The sequence below is a fragment of the Somniosus microcephalus genome, chromosome 12 (assembly GCF_052327205.1).
Source record: "Somniosus microcephalus isolate GS21.2 chromosome 12, FLI_Smic_1.0, whole genome shotgun sequence".
Classification (NCBI taxonomy): Eukaryota; Metazoa; Chordata; class Chondrichthyes; order Squaliformes; family Somniosidae; genus Somniosus; species Somniosus microcephalus.
The window spans coordinates 7,519,576-7,541,808 of NC_140998.1; the positions used below are offsets into that span (position 1 = coordinate 7,519,576).

The 22,233-nt window shown below is 51.9% G+C and overlaps 1 protein-coding gene across 4 annotated transcripts in view; it reads left to right on the forward strand.

Moving 5' to 3' along the window:
- The window catches only part of LOC147109007 (kelch domain-containing protein 1), a 52,148-nt gene extending 34,716 nt beyond the window's left edge, over positions 1–17,432 (forward strand). For 3 of the 4 annotated variants that reach the window (XM_086002561.1, XM_086002562.1, XM_086002563.1), the window contains 7 exons: positions 1,916–2,038; positions 5,365–5,564; positions 7,561–7,757; positions 8,692–8,783; positions 12,312–12,363; positions 13,500–13,597; positions 17,070–17,432. In XM_086002561.1, the coding sequence (XP_085858687.1) occupies positions 1,916–2,038; positions 5,365–5,564; positions 7,561–7,757; positions 8,692–8,783; positions 12,312–12,363; positions 13,500–13,597; positions 17,070–17,266 (959 nt within the window). In that variant the 3' untranslated portion in view covers positions 17,267–17,432. The remainder of the gene's footprint in view (positions 1–1,915; positions 2,039–5,364; positions 5,565–7,560; positions 7,758–8,691; positions 8,784–12,311; positions 12,364–13,499; positions 13,598–17,069) is intronic. The other variant, XM_086002565.1, reaches the window with a different exon arrangement.
- Positions 17,433–22,233: the final 4,801 nt, after the last annotated feature.

Below are 22,233 nucleotides of genomic sequence, written 5' to 3' on the forward strand. Positions count from 1 at the left end.
GTGTAATTGCGAGTTCGTGTGTTGAGAGCTGGAATGTGATGACTTTTCATAATTCAATAGCCTTCCCACACGCATCTGGGCTCACACATCATAAATGGGCAGCGAACAATGTTGGCCCTAAGGTGCACCAATCGGGAGGTACCGCGCAGGCTACTGCCGCTGGAATAGGTACCGCGCATGTGTGACCGCGCAGCAAATTTAAAGGGACCACGCGCGCCCAAAAAACAATTCGAGGGAACAATGGCAGTGAGCGGCGATTTTTAGCCCAGCAGAGCTTTGGTCTCCTCGGGAAAGGACAAAGAAAACTAAGAGGAAAGACCGGACAAATATTTCTCTCTAATAATTGCTCATTTTGTTGTGTTGATCGAGGTGAAGGATGCTAGTGTCAGGGAATTAAATATTTCAATTTCAGGCATCCATGGTGCGAACAAACACTCCCAAGTTAGATACAGAGTAAAGCTCCCTCTACACTGTCCCATCAAACACTCTCAGGGCAGGTACAGCACGGGTTAGATACAGAGTAAAGCTCCCTCTACACTGTCCCATCAAACACTCCCAGGGCAGGTACAGCACGGGTTAGATACAGAGTAAAGCTCCCTCAATACTGTCCCCATCAAACACTCCCAGGGCAGGTACAGCACGGGTTAGATACAGAGTAAAGCTCCCTCTACACTGTCCCATCAAACACTCCCAGGGCAGGTACAGCACGGGTTAGATACAGAGTAAAGCTTTCACCCCATGAGTCTGGTCTGTATTGCAACCCCAGTGGAAATGTGAATGGACTGTGTCTCTCCAACTCTGTTTCATCCTCTTTTTTTCCCTTGTGCCCCATACAGTTCCCTGCACCTAAGGCTAGATTGTTGACCTTTCTCTTGAAATTGTCATTAAAAACTCTGCTGTTCATATCCTAACTCGCACCAAGTTCCGTTCACCCATTATCCCTGTGCTCGATGAACTACATTGGCTCCCGGTCCTTCTTTTCAAATCTCTCCATGGCCTCACCCCTCCCTATCTCTCTAACCTCTTCCAGCCCCACAACCCTCCGAGATCTCTGCGCTCCTCCAATTCCGGCCTCTTGCCCATCCCCGATTTCCTTCGCTCCACCATTGGCGGCCGTGCCTTCAGCCGCCTGGGCCCTAAGCTCTGGAATTCCCTCCCTAAACCTCTCCGCCTCTCTACCTCTCCTCCTTTTAAATGCTCCTTAACACCTTAAAATTGTTCAAATCTCTTTGACCAAGCTTTTGGTCACCTGTCCTAATGTGGCTCAGTCTTGTTGGGATCGACAGAAAACAACAGGCAGAGGCTTTTGTTTAAGCAAAGGCAAAACGTGTCTTTCTTTAATCTCTCTCCACGAGGTCTGAAGGGCTCAGCCCCGTGCAGGGGCTATGACGTCCTCATGCTACCGACGCTCTTAAAGGGACCCTGCACCGATAACCCAACCCAGCATGTACATATCACAACATTGCTATAAATAGTGAATTGTGTTTAGGTACATATAACAGCATTGGCTATACATTGTGTTATTGCCCCTAGGTGGTCTCCACCACAGTGTCATATTTTGTCTGAAAGCGCTCCTGTGAAGTGCATTGGGATGTTTTACTATGTTAAAGGTGCTGTATAAATACAAGTTGTTGCTTGTTTAGTCGAGTCAGCCACTCAGTTAACAGTCCTCCTTAACTAGGGATAGGGAATAAATACAGTCTCACCACACCAAGAACACGTATAAACAGGAAGTATAGCTGTAGGGTTGACCCTAGGATGTGCTGCTGTGTTTTATGCGCAGGTTTAAAGTAGGGATTGTCTCTCAGAGAGCCCCCATTAATGGGGCAGGAGCCACTGATCCCTGGGGTAAGTCTCTGACCCGTTCTCCCTCTCGATAGCCAACGGGTGATATTTCGATCTTGGTGCTTTGCAGCTTGCCCGAGTCCGCGCTGGGATCATGTGATGTGCCTCAGTGACCCGGACACGGCCATTCTGATTGGAGGACAGGGCAGACAGAAGAGCTACTGTGAGGATGGTCTATGGAAGCTTGAGATTGGTGAGTGAGATCAGTCTGTAGATTGACATCTGGAGCACTGCGTTCCGTTCTGGATATCTTGGCCTCTGAGGGGGAGCAGCGCAGATTCACCAGAGTGATACCGGGGCTAAAAGGGTTAAATTGCGAGGACAGGTTGCACAGACTGGGCTTGTGTTCCCTCGAGTATAGAAGATCAAGGGGTGATCTGATCGAGGTGTTTGAGATGATTAAAGGAGTTGATGGGGTAGAGAGAGAGAAACTATTTCCTCTGGTGGGGGGAGTCCAGAACAAAGGGGCAGAACCTTAAAATTAGAGCCAGGCTGTTCAGGAGTGACGTCAGGAAGCACTTCTTCACACAAAGGGTGGTGGAAATCGGGAACTCTCCCATAAAAAGCTGGGGATGCTGGGGGTCGATTGAAAATTTCAAGACGGAGCTCGATAGTTTTTTGGATATGGAGCAAAGGCGGGCAAATGAATTTAAGATGCAGATTAGCTGCAAGGGGCCTGGAAAACAGGTGCCACTCAGACTCCCCCAAACCTACCCTCACTAGGGAAACACCAAATCCCCCTCGGCCTGTCACCTGTGGCAACGATTGAAATCCTTTGTTCCCAGCCCCACTACTTGTGCAGAGATCTCACGGGCGTGAAGAGGCATCGCTCTTTTTTTATTCGTTTTTTTATGGGATGTGGGCGTCGCTGGCATGGCCGGCATTTATTGTCCACCCCTAATTGCCCTCGAGCAGCTGATGGTGAGCCGCCTTCTTGAACCGCTGCAGTCCGTGTGGTGAAGGTGCTCCCACAGTGCTGTTAGAGAGGGAGTTCCAGGATTTTGACCCAGCGATGATGAAGGATCAGCGATATATTTCCAAGTCAGGACGGTGTGTGACTTGGAGAGGAACTTGGAGGTGGTGGTGTTCCCATGCACCTGCTGCCCTTGTCCTTCTAGGTGGAAGAGGTCGCACGTTTGGGAGGTGCTGCCGAACAAGCCTTGGCAAGTTGCTGCAGTGCATCTTGTAGATGGTACACACTGCAGCCACGGTACGCCGGTGGTGGAGGGAGTGAATGTTTAAGGTGGTGGATGGGGTGCCAATCAAGCGGGCTGCTTTGTCCTGGATGGTGTCGAGCTTGTTGAGTGTTGTTGGAGCTGCACTCCTCCAGGCAAGTGGAGAGTATTCCATCACACTCCTTACTTGTGCCTTGTAGATGGTGGAAAGGCTTTGGGGAGTCAGGAGGTGAGACACTCGCCGCAGAATACCCAGCCTCTGACCTGCTCTTGTTGCCACAGTATTTACGTGGCTGATCCAGTTAAGTTTCTGATTAATGGTGACCCCCAGGATATTGATGGTGGGGGATTCGGTGATGGTAATGCCATTGAATGTCAAGGGGAGGTGGTTAGACTCTCGCTTGTTGGAGATAGTCATTGCCTGGCACAAATGTTACCTGCCACTTATCAGCCCAAGCCTGAACGTCATCCAGGTCTTGTTGCATGCGGGCATGGACTGCTTCATTATCTGAGGAGTTGTGAATGGCGCTGAACACTGTGCAATCATCAGCGAACATCCCCATTTCTGACCTTGCGTTGGAGGGAAGGTAATTGATGAAGCAGCTGAAGATGGTTGGGCCTAGGACACTGCCCTGAGGAACTCCTGCAGCGATGTCCTGGGGCTGTGATGGTTGACCTCCAACCGCTACAATCATCTTCCTTTGTGCTAGGTATGACTCCAGCCAGTGGAGAGTGTTCCCCCTGATTCCCATTGACTTCAGTTTTACTCGGTCTCCTTGATGCCAGACTCGGTCAAATGCTGCCTTGATGTCGAGGGCAGTCACTCTCACCTCACCTCTGGAATTCAGCTCCTTTGTCCATGTTTGGACCAAGGCTCTGCTCCAAGGGGCACACTTCCACTGTATATGGTTCTTTGACCAAGCTTTTGGTCACCTGTCCTAATATCTCCTTATTTGACAAATCAGATTGTGTCTGTTAATCGCTCCTCTGAAGCTCCTTGGGATGTTTTACTATGCTAAAGGCGCTATATAAATGCAAGTTGTTGTCAATGGGGGGGGGGGGAGATCACTTGGGGAAAGATGCTGGAGAGCTGCTGCTGGCTGCACGTTCTAAACCCCAACACGAGACAGTACTTTGGAGAGAGGGGGAACAAGCAGAGTGACGATAAGCCTGGATGCATTCAAATCTCACCAGGGCAGTTTGAGAATTTGAATTCAGTTTGTAAAAAAAAAAAGTGTAAATAAAAATCTGGCATCAGTAAAAGTGACCATGAAGCTGTCGGATTCTCGTAAAAACCCAACCGGTTCACTGATGTCCTTTAGGGAAGGAAACCTGCCGTCCTTACCCGGTCTGGGCCTATACGTGACTCCAGTCCCACACCAACATGGTTAACTCTTAACTGCCCTCTGAAGTTGCCCAGCGAGACACTGTTTGCATCAAACCCACTACCAGCGGTTCAATAAGGCCCACCAACTCCACCTCAGGGCAACTAGGGATGGGCAATAAATGCCAGCCTTGCCCACATCTCCAGAATGAGTTACTGAACTCGACAATGCTGGAATCAATCTCGGACCAGCATACTTCTGAACCAGTTGGTGTCGTTCAGCTCTCTTTCCCTCCCCCCACTTAACCCCCCCGCCCCCCCCCACCGCACTATGTGGCTCAGCAACACTTTCTCTTCAGTGGCGTTATCTTGCGAACAGATCCATGGGGAGAGCAGGAAGAAACAAAGAGACAGAGAATCGGAACCAGTCAGTCCTGGGGGTCCATTCTCAGCCCCCCTCCTTTCTACAACTGCATTTATACTGCGCCTTTAACATAGCCTAACATCACTTCACACAGATGTAAAGAAAAGAGACACTGACCCAAAGAAAGAGAGATTAGGACAAGTGATCAAAGGCTCGGTCAATGAAGTGGGTTTTAAGGAGCGTCTTAAAGGAGGAGCGCGAGGTAGAGAGGCGGAGAGATTTAGGGAGGGAATTCCAGAGTTTAGGGTCTTGGCAGCTGAAGGCACGGCCACCAATGGTGCGGTGATGGGAGTTGGGGATGGACAAGAGGCCACGGCCAGAGTAATGGAGAGATCTCGAAGGGTTGTAGGGCTGGAGGAGGTTAGAGATGGGGAGGGGTGAGACCATGGAGATTTAAACACGAGGACGAGAATTTTAAATTTGAGATGTTGGGAGTCAATGTTGGTCAGTCCTCCTCCTCCTCCCCCTCACTGTTAAGTCTGTCGTTAGGAGCGACGTAAATCCTTTCATTGCCACATTTCTTTAAATTTTTTTCCTGTCACGATGTGTTTTCCATTTGATTTCATCGACCTCTGACATTTGCCCTTTTTGTGCAGACAATGGTGACAATTTCTGGTTTCCCTTGGATACGACCTCGACGATGACCATCCCGATCCCTCGGAGTGTCTGCGGTCACTCGGCCACCTACGACCCTGAAGCCAAACGCATTTACATTTTTGGGGGGAAGAAAGATGGAGAATGTTTCAACAAGGTCTACATCCTGGACACCTTGACCTGGAAGTGGTCCTTTGTGATCGTAAGTAGAAACACCCGTCTGCCATTTTGGGTCACTGCTGCGATCCGCCCGCGGTCATAGCAACAGGAAAAGGCCATTCAGCCCCTCGAGTCTGTTACACAGGAACAGGAAAAGGACATTCAGCCCCTCGAGCCTGTTACACAGGAACAGGAGGAGGCCATTCAGCCCATCGAGCCTGTTGCACAGGAACAGGCCATTCAGCCCCTCGGGTCTGTTACACAGGAACAGGAAAAGGCCATTCAGCCCCTCGAGCTTGTTACACAGGAACAGGAGGAGGCCATTCAGCCCCTCGAGCCTGTTCCACCATCCAATTAGATCACAGCTGATCTGTATCTTAACTCCATCTACCCGCCTTGGTTCTGTAACCCTTAATACCCTTACCCAACAGAAATCTATCAATCCCAGTTTTGAAATTTTCAATTGATCCCTGGCCTCAACAGCTTTTTTGGGGTGAGAGTTCCAGATTTCCACTGCCCTTTGTGTGAAGATGTGCTTCCTGATTTCACCCCTGAACGGCCTAGTACAGTTCTGGCCTGGGAGTGGTGCAGTTTGTTGGTTTAATTTCTGAGCTGCTTCCCCAAACGAGACAAAGGATTTGATTACAGATTCACATGCCACCTGTGTGTTCTAAGACATCGATTTGCCAAATTGTGGGCGCTTTTACGTTCACCTGAGAGGGCAGACCGGGCCTCGGTTTAACGTCTCATCCGAAAGACGGCACCTCCAACAGTGCAGCACTCCCTCAGTCCTGCACTGGGAGTGTCAGCCTAGATTTTTGTGCTCGAGTCTCTGGTGCGGGACTTGGAACCTACAACCTTCTGACTCGGAGGCGAGAGTGCTGCCCACTTGGCCACGGCTGACACTTACCCGTCGAGCCAACAGGGGCAATCTACCTAATTCCCCAGGGGATCTGCTCTGACATTGAAGTTCCTACGACCTCTCAGGTAGACGTAAAAGATCCCACAGTTTGGTGAATCGATGCCTTGGAATGCACTGAATTTGAAAGCTGACCGGCACTGGCTCCCGGTCCGGCAACGCCTCAATTTAAAATTTCTCATCCTTGTGTTCAAATCCCTCCCTATCTCTGTAATCTCCTCCAGCCCCACAACCCTTCGAGATCTCTGCGCTCCTCCAATTCTGGCATCTTGAGCATCCCCCGTATCACTCCACCATTGGTGGCCGTGTCTTCAGCCGCCTGGGCCCCGAACTCTGGAATTCTCTCCCATCACCTCTCCATCTGTCTACCTCTGTCTCCTCCTTTAATATGCTCCTTAAAACCTACCTCTTCGACCAAGCTTTTGATCACCTGCCCTAATATCTCCTCGTGGCTCCGTGTTAAATTTTGTCTGAAGACCTTTCACTGTATTATAAGAACATAAGAAATAGGAGCAGGAGTCGGCCATTCGTCCCCTCGAGCCTGCTCTGCCATTCAATGAGATCATGGCTGATCTTCTGCCTCAATTCCATTCACCGGCCCTATCGCCATGTCCCTTGATGCCCTTACTAGTCAGAAATCTATCGACTTCTGTTTTGAATATACCCAATGACTGAGCCTCCACAGCCCTCTGGGGTAGAGAATTCCAAAGATTCACCACCCTCTGTGTGAAGAAATTTCTTCTCATCTCAGTCCTGAATGGCCTACCCTTTATCCTGAGGCTGTGGCCCCTGGTTCTAGACTCCCCAGCCAAGGGAAACATTCTCTCAGCATCCACCCTATCAAGCCCTGTAATAATTTTGTATGCTTCAATGAGATTCCCTCTCACTCTTCTGAATTCAAGAGAATACAGGCCTAGTTTACTCAATCTCTTCTCACACGACAGTCCCGCCATCCCAGGAATCAATCTCGTGAACCTTCATTGCACTCCCTCTATGGCAAGTATATCCTTCCTTAGGTAAGGAGACCAAAATTGTACACTGGCGCTGTGTAAATGCAAGTTGTTTTTTCCTGCCCGCGGCGCAGCGTGTTTAACGGAGACCATTGCCTTCTCGCTCCCAGGGGAAGGGCAAGGTGCCGACGCTGGCCTATCACAGCGCAGCGGTCTTCCAGCGGGAGCTGTTTATATTCGGCGGGCTGCTTCTCTGGCCAGCATTGCCCGCGGAAACGTGCAGCAACACGCTCTACATCTTCAACCCTGAGCATGAGATCTGGTACCAGCCCATCGTGGTGGGCGAGAGGCCGCTCCCTCGGCACGGGTGAGTCGCCCGTGGGATCCAGCACGGGCAGGTGGCGGGATCGTTGAGCGGAGGTCAGTCGGGCTTTGATTTTCACTCATTCTCGGGGTGTGGGCGTCGCTGGCAAGGCCGGCGTTTATTGCCCTTCCTCGGATGTCCTGAGACGGTGGTGGTGGGCCTTCTGCTTGAAGCACTGGCAGCGGGTTTGATACAAACTGAGGGACCACTTCAGAGGGCAGTTAAGAGTCACCCACATTGCTGTGGGACTGGAGTCACAGTTAGGCCCAGACTGGGTAAAGACGGCAGGTTTCCTTCCCGAAAAGACCAGTTAGGTTTTTACGACAATTCGACAGCTTCGTGGTCACTTACTGACGCCAGCTTTTTATTTTCAGGGTATTGCTCCTCTTGCTGTCATCAGCTTGGCTCAGTTGGTGGCACTGTCGACTCTAGAGTCAATTTATGCACAGCAAGCTCCCACAAACAGCCATGAGATAATGACCAGATAATCTGTTTTAGTGGTGTTGGTTGAGGGATAAATACTGGGAGTGCTCCCCTGTGAATAGTTGTCATGAGATCTTTTACATTCACCTGAGAGCGCAGACAGAGCCTCTGTTTAATGTCTCATCCGAAAGATGGCACTCCCTCACTGGGAGTGTCGGTCTGGATTAGGTGCTCAAATGTCTGGCGTGGGTCTGGAACCCACAACCTTCGGACTCCGAGGCGAGAGTGCTGCCCACTGAGCCGTGACACCTGTACCTGGTGGGAGGGTTAGTCAGAGTGGAGCCTGATCCTGCTCTCGACACACGCTCAGTGTCCAACAGGGGTGACGGGATAAGGCGAAGGAAATCCTGCTGCCTGGGATTTTCCCCTCCCTCGCCCAGGGGCCACCGACCCCGACTAGTGGAGATCAGACCTGTTTAACGGATGCTTTGTGTTCCCTTTTACTTTTCCCCAGTCACTCTGCCACTCTCCTGGGAGATAAGCTGATCCTGTTCGGTGGAAGTCGAAACCGAGTCTTTTTGAACGACCTTCACGTGTTGGATCTCGGTGAGGTGACGCCTGGTTTCGGGATTGGGAAGGAGGGGGGTTTAACGGAAGCTGATTCCCGGTAAATCGGTCCATGTGGTGACCGGTTCAAATCCCAAGTTGGGGGGGGGGGGGGGGCGCTGGGAAACACGAGGTAAGAATGGCGAAGTTGGGAGTAAGGAGGAGAATTGGAGAACTCTGCTCACCCAGAAGGACATTGAGTTGTGGGATAGTTTACCAGGGAATGATGTTGAAATGGGCAGCGTTGATGGGGTCGAGGGACAATTGGATGTGATTCAGTGAGACCGATCTACCTAAATCAGCGTGCGCCAATAGACGACCCACGAGTTGCTTTGGCGACGGCGTTTTAGACACTTGCACTAATTTTAGTCGAAAGTGCCTCTCATACAATGCAGGAAAACGAAATTCACACCTGTATATTAACATAACAAACATCTACTACCTTGGACAAAAGCAAAATACTGCGGATGCTGGAAATCTGAAATAAAAACAGAAAATGCTGGAAATACTCAGCAGGTCAGGCAGCATCTGTGGAGAGAGAAACGGAGTTAACGTTTCAGGTCGATGACCCTTCGTCAGAACTGGAAAAAGCTTTCATCGACCTGAAACATTAACTCTGTTTCTCTCTCCACAGATGCTGCCTGACCCACTGAGTATTTCCAGCATTTTCTGTTTATCTACTACCTAGGGGTATGGTAGTGTCGTGGTTCGGTTACAGGACTAATAATCCAGAGAACATCCCGCCGTGGGCAGTTTGAGAATTTTAATTCAGTTTTTAAAAACCTGGAAATGAAAAGCTGGGGTCAGTAAAGTGACCATAGAGCATTTGGATTGTTGTAAAAACCCAATTGGCTGATTGAAATCAAACCATTGATGGCGTCTATTACTCATCTTTTATTTACTGATCAGAAATGCAATTATCCACATCTGGATTCCCAATTAGCGATGTAGGAACAGGAGGAGGCCATTCAGCCCCCTTGAGCCTGTTACACAGGAACAGGAGGAGGTCATTCAGCGCCTCGAGCCTGTTACACAGGAACAGGAGGAGGCCATTCAGCGCCTCGAGCCTGTTGCACAGGAACAGGAGGAGGCCATTCAGCCCTTGAAGCCTGTTACACAGGAACAGGAGGAGGCCATTCAGCGCCTCGAGCCTGTTGCACAGGAACAGGAGGAGGCCATTCAGCCCCTCGAGCCTGTTACACAGGAACAGGAGGAGGCCATTCAGCGCCTCGAGCCTGTTACACAGGAACAGGAGGAGGCCATTCAGCCCCCTCGAGCCTGTTGCACAGGAACAGGAGGAGGCCATTCAGCCCCTCGAGCCTGTTACACAGGAACAGGAGGAGGCCATTCAGCGCCTCGAGCCTGTTGCACAGGAACAGGAGGAGGCCATTCAGCCCCTCGAGCCTGTTACACAGGAACAGGAGGAGGCCATTCAGCCCCTCGAGCCTGTTACACAGGAACAGGAGGAGGCCATTCAGCCCCTCGAGCCTGCTACACAGGAACAGGAGGAGGCCATTCAGCCCCTCGAGCCTGTTCTGTCATTGAATTAGATCGTGGCTGACCTGTATAGTAACTCCATCTACCCCCATTGGTTCTGTAACCCTTATTACCCTTGCACAACAAAAATCTATCAATCTCAGTTTTGAAAGTTTCAATGGACCCCAGCATCCACAGCCTTTTGGGGGGGGGGGGAAGAGTGCCAGATTTCCACCACCCTTTGTGTGAAGAAGTGCTTCCTGACATCACCCCTGAACGGCCTGGCTCTAATTTTAAGGTTATGTCCTCTTGTTCTGGACTCCCCCCACCAGAGGAAATAGTTTCTCTCTCTCTACTCTATCAAATCTTTTTAATCATTTTAAACACCTCAATTAGATCACCCCTTAATCTTCTATACTCAAGGGAACACAAGCCCATACTATGCAACCTGTCCTCATGAGACGTTAAGCTGAGGCCCCCGTCTGCTCTCTCAGATGGCTGTAAAAGATCCCACAGCACTATTTCGAAGAAGAGCGGGGGGAGTTCTCCCCGGTGTCCTGGGGCCAATATTTATCCCTGAACCAACATCACTAAAATAGATTATTTTGTCATTATCACGGTGCTGTTTGTGGGAGCTTGCTGTGCGCAAAGTGTCTGCCGCGTTTCCTACATTACAACAGTGACTACACTTCAAAAGTACTTCATTGGCTGTAAAGCGCTTTGAGGCGTCCTGAGGTTGTGAAAGGCGCTATAGAAATGCAAGTCTGTCTTTTCTCATAATTTAACCCTCTAAACCCCGGTATCATTCTGGTGAAGCTGCGTTGCACACGCGTGGTTAGTGACTAACGTATTGGACCACACTGGTCTAAAAGGTGGGGCTTCTGGCCTATTCCTGTTCTAGAACGTGCTCGTGCCAAACCTCAGTGAGCATACCTGGAACACTGAGCGCACGCTGCCCTGAATTAGAAGGACACAATCCAGTCACTTGTGCCGCTGGTGTTGGCTACTTCTGTGCACATGGACTTGGACTTGGGTGTACAGGGCACAATTTCAAAATTTGCAGATGACACAAAACTTGGTAGTATAGTGAACAGTGAGGAGGAGAGTGATAGACTTCAGGAGGACATAGACAGGCTGGTGGAATGGGCGGACACGTGGCAGATGAAATTTAACGCAGAAAAGTGCGAAGTGAAACATTTTGGTAGGAAGAACGAGGAGAGGCAATATAAACTAAAGGGTACAATTCTAAAGGGGGTGCATGAACAGAGAGCCCTGGGGGTATATGTGCACAAATCGTTGAAGGTGGCAGGGCAGGTTGAGAAAGTAGTTAAAAAAACATACGAGATCCTGGGCTTCATAAATGGAGGTATAGAGTACAAAAGCAAGGAAGTTATGATGAACCTTTATAAAACACTGGTTCGGCCTCAACTGGAGTATTGTGTCCAATTCTGGGTACCGCACTTTAGGAAGGATGTGAAGGCCTTAGAGAGGGTGCAGAAAAGATTTACGAGAATGGTTCCAGGGATGAGGGACTTCAGTTACGTGGATAGACTGGAGAAGCTGGGGTTGTTCTCCTTGAAGCAGAGAAGGTTGAGAGGAGATTTGATAGAGGTGTTCAAAATCGTGAGGGGTCTAGACAGAGTAGATAGAGAGAAACTGTTCCCATTGGCGAAAGGGTCGAGAACCAGAGGACACAGATTCAAGGTGATTGGCAAAAGAACCAAAGGCGACATGAGGAAAAACTTTATTACGCAGCGAGTGGTTAGGATCTGGAATGCACTGCCTGAAAGGGTGGTGCAGACAGATTCAATCGTGGCTTTCAAAAGGGAATTGGATAAGTATCTGAAGGAAAAAGAATTGCAGGGCTACGGGAAAATGGCTGTAACCATTCTATGACTCTATGACATGGTTGTATTCAGTCCCTGGCGTGGGAGGGGTGGGGTGCTGGTGGAGTGTGGAGAGAGGGAGGGATAAGGGGGGTTGGTATTTTGGGATGAAGAATCCTCTCCTGACGGATTGTTGCTGAACTAAAACCCTATCCATTTCTCCCAGGTTTCATGGAGTATGTTAACGTACAGATTAGGGGTTCTCCTGCTCCACGATGGTAGGTACCACTCCAGAACTTCAACATGACTGATCTGTGTGAACTGAGACTGGTTGGTTTCTCAGGAGCATGACCCCTTCATTTGGTCTTTAAATTTGACAATTTCATTGACTGAATTCTCAGGATGGCCAGTGTGGGTAAATGGGGGAGACGATGACGGCTTTACATTAGGGTGCGCTCTTCTGAGCTTGGGACTGAGGCATAATATTGTGGTACAATAATGTGGTTTTACTATGTATCTAACCCGTGCTGTACCTGCCCTGGGAGTGTTTGATGGGACAGTGTAGAGGGAGCTTTACTCTGCATCTAACCCATGCTGTACCTGCCCTGGGAGTGTCTGATGGGACAGTGTAGAGGGAGCTTTACTCTGTATCTAACCCATACTGTACCTGCCCTGGGAGTGTTTGATGGGACAGTGTAGAGGGAGCTTTACTCTGTATCTAACCCATGCTGTACCTGCCCTGGGAGTGTCTGATGGGACAGTGTAGAGGGAGCTTTACTCTGTATCTAACCCATACTGTACCTGCCCTGGGAGTGTTTGATGGGACAGTGTAGAGGGAGCTTTACTCTGTATCTAACCTGTGCAATATCTGCCCTGGGAGTGTTTGATGGGACAGTGTAGAGGGAGCTTTACTCTGTATCTAACCTGTGCAATATCTGCCCTGGGAGTGTTTGATGGGACAGTGTAGAGGGAGCTTTACTCTGTATCTAACCCGTGCTGTACCTGCCCTGGGAGTGTTTGATGGGACCGTGTAGAGGGAGCTTTACTCTGTATCTAACCTGTGCTGTACCTGCCCTGGGAGTGTTTGATGGGACAGTGCAGAGGGAGCTTTACTCTGTATCTAACCTGTGCAATATCTGCCCTGGGAGTGTTTGATGGGACAGTGCTTTAGAGCTTTACTCTATCTAACCTGTGCTGTACCTGCCCTGGGAGTGTTTGATGCGACAGTGTAGACACTGATGGGGGGAGTGTAGCTCTCTGTAAGTAGGGTGTGAACGACTTTGCAAATTGGCTGCCGCGTTTCCTACATTACAACAGTGACTACACTTCAAAAGTACTTCGTTGGCTGTGAAGCACTTTGGGACTTCCTGAGGTTGTGAAAGGCACTAGAAATGCAGTTTCTTTCTTTTTATAGTCGCCATGCTGCTGTGCCTCTGTGTGGTAACAAGCTTCTGATCAGCGGTGGGTATAATCTGACTGGTGCCCTGCAGGATTTGTTCATCTTCAACATAGGTAAGGCACTGAGAGTGTTGGAACTTCTGGACGGGAGGCTATGGATTGGTTGTTCCCGAAGCCCACACTGGGTGCGGAGGAGTGGGACTGATTCACGGCCCCTCTCTCTCCGTCACTGTGCCCATCCTCCCCTCCTCCCGGGGGAAGGGGAATCTGCTGTTCCCCCGGGTTCATCACTGCCCATCCTCCCCCGGGGGAATCTGCTGTTCCCCAGAGTTCATCACTGCCCATCCTCCCCCGGGGGAATCTGCTGTTCCCCAGAGTTCATCACTGCCCATCCTCCCCCGGGGGGAATCTGCTGTTCCCCAGAGTTCATCACTGCCCATCCTCCCCCCGGGGGAATCTGCTGTTCCCCCGGGTTCATCACTGCCCATCCTCCCCCGGGGGGAATCTGCTGTTCCCCAGAGTTCATCACTGCCCATCCTCCCCCAGGGGGAATCTGCTGTTCCCCAGAGTTCATCACTGCCCATCCTCCCCCGGGGGAATCTGCTGTTCCCCCGGGTTCATCACTGCCCATCCTCCCCCGGGGGGAATCTGCTGTTCCCCAGAGTTCATCACTGCCCATCCTCCCCCCGGGGGAATCTGCTGTTCCCCAGAGTTCATCACTGCCCATCCACCCCCGGGGGAATCTGCTGTTCCCCAGGGTTCATCACTGCCCATCCTCCCCCGGGGGAATCTGCTGTTCCCCCGGGTTCATCACTGCCCATCCTCCCCCGGGGGAATCTGCTGTTCCCCTGGGTTCATCACTGCCCATCCTCCCCCGGGGGAATCTGCTGTTCCCCAGGGTTCATCACTGCCCATCCTCCCCCGGGGGGAATCTGCTGTCCCCCCGGCTTCATCACTGCCCATCCTCCCCCGGGGGGAATCTGCTGTTCCCCCGGGTTCATCACTGCCCATCCTCCCCCGGGGGAATCTGCTGTTCCCCCGGGTTCATCACTGCCCATCCTCCCCCGGGGGGAATCTGCTGTTCCCCCCGGGTTCATCACTGCCCATCCTCCCCCGGGGGGAATCTGCTGTTCCCCCGGGTTCATCACTGCCCATCCTCCCCCGGGGGGAATCTGCTGTTCCCCTGGGTTCATCACTGCCCATCCTCCCCCGGGGGGAATCTGCTGTTCCCCCGGGTTCATCACTGCCCATCCTCCCCCGGGGGAATCTGCTGTTCCCCCGGGTTCATCACTGCCCATCCTCCCCCGGGGGAATCTGCTGTTCCCCTGGGTTCATCACTGCCCATCCTCCCCCGGGGGAATCTGCTGTTCCCCTGGGTTCATCACTGCCCATCCTCCCCCGGGGGAATCTGCTGTTCCCCAGAGTTCATCACTGCCCATCCTCCCCCGGGGGAATCTGCTGTTCCCCCGGGTTCATCACTGCCCATCCTCACCCGGGGGGAATCTGCTGTTCCCCCGGGTTCATCACTGCCCATCCTCCCCCGGGGGAATCTGCTGTTCCCCAGAGTTCATCACTGCCCATCCTCCCCCGGGGGGAATCTGCTGTTCCCCAGAGTTCATCACTGCCCATCCTCCCCCGGGGGGAATCTGCTGTTCCCCAGGGTTCATCACTGCCCATCCTCCCCCGGGGGGAATCTGCTGTTCCCCAGAGTTCATCACTGCCCATCCTCCCCCGGGGGAATCTGCTGTTCCCCCGGGTTCATCACTGCCCATCCTCCCCCGGGGGGAATCTGCTGTTCCCCAGAGTTCATCACTGCCCATCCTCCCCCGGGGGGAATCTGCTGTTCCCCAGGGTTCATCACTGCCCATCCTCCCCCGGGGGAATCTGCTGTTCCCCAAGGTTCATCACTGCCCATCCTCCCCCGGGGGGAATCTGCTGTTCCCCCGGGTTCATCACTGCCCATCCTCCCCCGGGGGAATCTGCTGTTCCCCAAGGTTCATCACTGCCCATCCTCCCCCGGGGGGAATCTGCTGTTCCCCCGGGTTCATCACTGCCCATCCTCCCCCGGGGGGAATCTGCTGTTCCCCCGGGTTCATCACCGCCCATCCTCCCCCGGGGGGAATCTGCTGTTCCCCCGGGTTCATCACTGCCCATCCTCCCCCGGGGGGAATCTGCTGTTCCCCCGGGTTCATCACTGCCCATCCTCCCCCGGGGGGAATCTGCTGTTCCCCCGGGTTCATCACTGCCCATCCTCCCCCGGGGGAATCTGCTGTTCCCCAAGGTTCATCACTGCCCATCCTCCCCCGGGGGGTATCTGCTGTTCCCCCGGGTTCATCACTGCCCATCCTCCCCCGGGGGAATCTGCTGTTCCCCCGGGTTCATCACTGCCCATCCTCCCCCGGGGGGAATCTGCTGTTCCCCCGGGTTCATCACTGCCCATCCTCCCCCGGGGGGAATCTGCTGTTCCCCCGGGTTCATCACTGCCCATCCTCCCCCGGGGGGAATCTGCTGTTCCCCCGGGTTCACCACTGCCCATCCTCCCCCGGGGGAATCTGCTGTTCCCCCGGGTTCATCACTGCCCATCCTCCCCCGGGGGGAATCTGCTGTTCCCCCAGGGTTCCAGGCTTCCGTTCACCACCATTGGACATCTGCAGCCGAGATTCGGCTTTTTTATTTCCCCCGTTCCTCCTCCTCGCTGGAGGTGGGGCTGTTCCCGAATGCACAGAGCAAGTGAAAGGGCCCTATTGAAATATGGAGCCAACGGTTCTGTTGGTTCTCTCTTTAACCCATTCCTCCCTGTTCCCCCCTCAAACGGTTCACAGTGACACATCAGGACCGCACTATGTGGGGAACCGCAAACCCAGAGCGTCGCTGATGGTGCAGCTCCTGTAACAGTGGGTGTTTGTGATTTGCTCTGCCCTCATCGGAACAGGAGGAGGCCATTCAGCCCCTCAAGCCTGTTCTGCCGCCATTCAATGAGATCATGGCTGATATGTATTGAGAGCCTTCAGTGAGTCAGCCCTTTAGATACTCATGCTGTTATTGCACCAATGGTGCCTCAGCGCTGTCGGAAAGGAGATGAATTGCTTCGTTGAGGTGGATTAATCTCCCGGACATTCCGGAGAACAAACCCCGGACATTTCGTTCCGGTCAGACTTGCAACAAAGCATTGGGCGGCCAATGCCCAGCCTGCAATGGGGCCTTGGTGCACACGTGCTCCGCTAACGCGTGGTTTCTGGGGTGCAGAGGATTGTGGGTAGTGTGGCCACCATTATTGACTGACTTATTGGGCAACCAGTCCCCATTGGCTGGAGGGGTGGAGTCGAGAGGTCACGTGATGAAACCTCCCAGATTGCAGCCCAATCAGCCCAAGTGGGGGCGGAGGAGTGCGGGCTGCCCGATCAACTCCGAGTGGGGGCGGAGGAGTGCGGGCTGCCCGATCGAGAGATCTGCGAAAACAAAAGGGGCGCGTCTAGTGTCAACCCTAGCACTAACCGTGACCCTAATGCTAACCCCTAAGCCTGACACACTGGCCCTAACCCAAGCTGCTGACCCTAACTCTATCTTTTACTTGTTCCCCACCCAGACACCTATAGTTGGAGCAGTCTGTGCCACCACACTCTCTGCTCAGTGCCACGAGCGGGTCACAGCCTGGTTTATCTGAGCTCGAACCGGAGCAGCACAGGGACCCGTCACACACTGTTGGTCTTTGGAGGCTCGGACAACGCTGGGAAATTCTACAGCGACACCGTTCGAGTCGATGTGGAGCTGTGCGAGGACTGAGCATTGAACCGACAGCCGCTGAAGGGATCCTCCACGAGAGAGAGCTGCCTCACTCAGAGTGAGCGCATTCAGTGTCTGTGAGCAGAGGGCGTAGTGGTTGTCTGTACCTTCATGACCATCAAATGGTTGAACAATCTTGCACTTAATAATAAAACTTATAGCCAGGGCCTCGTCTCCTTGTGTTAATGATCAAAGTAACAAACCTGAATCAGGACTGGGTGGGGCAGTGGGTCAGACATTTTCACCCTCTGCGACGTGTGGTCACCATCCAACCCAGACAGAGGGGATGAAGGTCTTTGTAAGGGTTTTATGTGAAATGAGTTTGGGGTTCTGAGTTTGGTTTCAGGTGGGCAGGTTTTAAGGCAGGTGATTTTGTGATAACATGGAATCAAGTAACTTTGGAGAGGATGGGGGAGTTCTCCCAGAGCTTTTACTGAAATTGCCACGTGGGCATCACTGGCAGGACAGACCCACCAGGGGTGGCGGCACAGTGGTATACAGTTGGGAAGGAGTGGCCCTGGGAGTCCTCAACATTGACTCTGGATCCCATGAAGTCTCATGGCTTCAGGTCAAACAGGGGCAAGGAAACTTCCTGCTGATTACCATCTACCGCCCTCCCTCAGCTGATGAATCAGTACTCCGCCATGTTGAACACCACTTGGAAGAAGCACTGAGAGTATAGAAATATAGAAGATAGGAGCAGGAGTAGGCCATTCGGCCCCTTGAGTCTGCTCCGCCATTCAATGAGATCATGGCTGATCATCCAAATTCAGTACCCTGTCCCTGCCTTCTCCCCATATCCCTTGATCCCTTTAGCCTTAAGAAATATATCCAACTCCTTCTTGAATATATTTAATGAATTGGCCTCAACTGCCTTCTGTGGTAGAGAATTCCACAGGTTCACCACTCTCTGGGTGAAGAAATTCCTCCTCATCTCAGTCCTAAATGGCTTACCACTTATCCTTAGACTGTGACCCCTGGTTCTGGACTCCCCCGCCATTGGGAATATCCTTCCTGCGTCTAGTCTGTCTAGTCCTGTTAGAATTTTATAAGTTTCAATGAGATCCCATCTCATTCTTCTAAACTCCAGCGAGTATAAGCCCAATATCTCCTCATATGTCATTCCTGCCATCCCAGGTATCAGTCTGGTGAATCTTCGCTGCACTCCCTCCATGGCAAGAACATCCTTCCTCAGATAAGGTGACCAAAACTGCGCACAATACTCAAGGTGTGGTCTCACCAAGGCCCTGTACAACTGCAGCAAGACATCCTTGTTCCTGTACTCAAACCCTCTCGCTACGAAGGCCAACATACCATTTGCCGCCTTAACCGCCTGCTGCACCTGCATGCTTACCTTCAGCGACTGGTGCACAAGGACACCCAGGTCTCGTTGCACTTCCCCTTCTCCCAATCTATTGCCGTTCAGATAATCTGCCTTCCTGTTTTTGCCACCAATGTGGATAACCTTGCATTTATCCACATTGGGCAGATGCATGGCAGATGCAGTATAATCACCCAACCAGTCCAAATCATACTGGAGTTTCTCAGCATTCTCCTTACAACACACACGCCCACCCAGCTTTGTGTCATCTGCAAACTTGGAGATATTGGGACAGTAATTCTTCCCCAAACGTGTGAGTACGGAAGGGGTACTCACGCGTCTGGCCGGAGGAAATGCCGGTTTTCAGCATGCACAGCGCATGCGCTGAAAACCGGCATTTCCTCTCCTCTAACCCAAGAGGTGAAGAGGCTAGCGCGTGCGCTGTAGGGGGCAGCGCGTGCGTCTTGGATTTCCTCTGTTTTGGGGAATTTGCGCATGTGTAAAGGCCTCCGGTCTTTACGCTTGTAAAAAGCACACCTAAGTATTTATTTTTACAGGTAAGTGATGTTTTAGTTAATTTAGAAAAAAAATTTCCACAGGTTTATTATTTTAAAGAATCTACAATAAGGTAAGTTTAGTTTTAGACCCTTTTTATTAAAAATTTATTTTTTTCAAAAAAAAAATTATTGTTTAAATTTTTTAAAACTTATTTATACTTAATTTAATGATTGGGATGTTTTTTAAAATTTTATTTAAAGTTTTAGTGGTGTTTTGGGGTGCAGTACTTCTCATGAGTTTGACAGTTCTTACTCTCAAACTTATGAATGAAGTTTCCCCTCCCCTGATTGGCTGAACAGTGCTCACCTGATCCCAGCCGGCACATCGCACTAACTACGCCGCTGGGTCAGGTTAGCACAGTGCGCCGACATCAGAACCGGGCCACTGACAGGAAATCCACTGCGGGCCAGGTTTCAGATGTCGGCGCGCCGGGTAAGTGCACATTGGGGGCTTGCACGCGCGGCAAGCACCCGACACCAAGTTCTGGGCCATTACATCTAGTTCCCTTGTCTACATAAATATATATTGTGAATAGCTGGGGTCTTAGGACAGGCACAGAATGTACTCTGGGTGGGGGACTTCAATGTCCATCACCAAGAGTGGTTTGGTAGCACCACTACTAACCGAGCTGATCGAGTCCTGAAGGACATAGCTGCCAGTCTGGGTCTGCGACAGGTGGTGAGAGAACCAACACAAAGGAAAAACCTACTTGACCTCGTTCTCACCAATCTATCTGTCCATGACAGTATTGGTAGCAGTAACCACCGCACAGTCATTGTGGAGCAGCAGAGAGCAGCGAGGAGGAGCCCGGCTTAAAAACCGGCGGCAGTTGCGAGGCCCGACCACTCGGAGCAGCAGAGAGCAGCGAGGAGGAGCCCGGCTTAAAAACCGGCGGCAGTTGCGAGGCCCGACCACTCGGAGCAGCAGAGAGCAGCGAGGAGGAGCCCGGCTTAAAAACCGGCGGCAGTTGCGAGGCCCGACCACTCGGAGCAGCAGAGAGCAGCGAGGAGGAGCCCGGCTTAAAAACCGGCGGCAGTTGCGAGGCCCGACCACTCGGAGCAGCAGAGAGCAGCGAGGAGGAGCCCGGCTTAAAAACCGGCGGCAGTTGCGAGGCCCGACCACTCGGAGCAGCAGAGAGCAGCGAGGAGGAGCCCGGCTTAAAAACCGGCGGCAGTTGCGAGGCCCGACCACTCGGAGCAGCAGAGAGCAGCGAGGAGGAGCCCGGCTTAAAAACCGGCGGCAGTTGCGAGGCCCGACCACTCGGAGCAGCAGAGAGCAGCGAGGAGGAGCCCGGCTTAAAAACCGGCGGCAGTTGCGAGGCGTACCAAATCAACAGCAGAGGAGAGGGGTAAATAGTAATCAGTGTGTGACGTCACCAGGGAGCAGCTGGTGCAGTCGGGAGAGCAGGAGGCCAGTAACTCTTATATAGGTGGAGCTGCTGCTAAACCCGAAACACTACAGTGTAGTGTCTCCCACCCTTCCACCTCCTCTAACCTTTTAGGGGTTAGGGGAAGTTGAAAAGGTAGGTTCAATTTATTTTATTTCAGGAGCCTAACCTAGGTGGAAAAGGTTCCAGGACAGGAGGCGGCAGTGAAAATACAACACCAGAAAACAGGTAGGTGACTGGTTGGTGAGTACTTTCACAAACTTATTCTAAGTAGAATTCAATAATTAAGCTAAATCGTAGTAAATAAAAGGGTATTGTAAGGGTTAAGTCATGGAAGGGCAGCTCGGACCCGTGTCATGCTCCTCCTGTGCCATGTGGGAAATCAGGGACACTGTCCCTGACAACTATGTGTGCAGGAAGTGTGTCCAGCTGCAGCTCCTAGCGGACCGCATGGCGGCGCTGGAGCTGCGAATGGACTCACTCTGGAGCATACGCGATGCTGAGGATCTTGTGGATAGCACATTCAGTGAGTTGGTCACACCGCAGGTAAAGGCTAGCTCAGACAGTAAATGGGTGACCAAAAGGCAGGGTAAAGGCAGGAAGGTAGTGCAGGAGTCACCTGCGGTCATCTCCCTCCAAAACAGGTTTACCGTTTTGGGTACTGTTGGGGGAGATGACTTATCAGGGGAAGGCACCAGCAGCCAGGTTCAGGGCACCATGACTGGCTCTGCTGCACAGAAGGGCGGGAAAAAGAGGGATAGGGCTATAGTGATAGGGGATTCAATTGTAAGGGGGATAGATAGGAGTTTCTGTGGCCGAGACCGAGACTCCAAGATGGTATGTTGCCTCCCTGGTGCAAGGGTCAAGGATGTCTCGGAGCGGGTGCAGAGCATTCTGAAGGGGGAGGGGGATCAGCCAGTTGTCGTGGTACATGTAGGTACCAACGATGTAGGTAAAAAGAGGGAGGAGGTCCTACAAGCTGAATTTAGGGAGTTAGGAGCTAAATTGAAAAGTAGGACCTCAAAGGTAGTAATCTCTGGATTGCTACCAGTGCCACGAGCTAATAAGTTTAGAGAGAGTAAGATAGATAAGCTAAATACGTGGCTTGAGCAGTGGTGCAAGGGAGAGGGATTTAAATTCTTGAGGCATTGGAACCAGTTCTTGGGGAGGAGTGACCTGTACCAAGGGGACGGTCTACACCTGAACTGTGAGGGAGCCGATGTCCTCGGGGTAATATTTTCTAGGGCGGTTCGGGAGGATTTAAACTAATTTGGCAGGGGGATGGGAACCTAGGTAGTGGAAAAGAGGGAAGTCATATGAAGTCAGAAATAGATGGTAGAAAGGTGAGAAGCAATAAGCAAAGGAGAGAAACACAAAGGGCCAAACTAATTCATAATGAGAGTGTGAAAAAAGCAAGCCTGAAGGCTTTGGGCTAGATTTTCAGTATAGGCAGTTTTGGGGCGCTAACCTTAGCGCCCGCCCGAAGTTAGCGCCCGCCCCAAAGTAGCGCCCCGTTGCCGGGAATTCAGTGGCTTCGCCCTAAGAGGTTGGTGGAGCGCTAAAAGAGGCGTTCCACTACTCTCTTTAGGCGCTAAGCCGGCGGTCCAGAGGGATAGCGCCCAGGCGGGGCGCAGCACGGGTGCGGTCATTTTTGCACTGACAGCAGACCCCGTGGTGCCGACCAGCTCTTAAAGGGGGAAG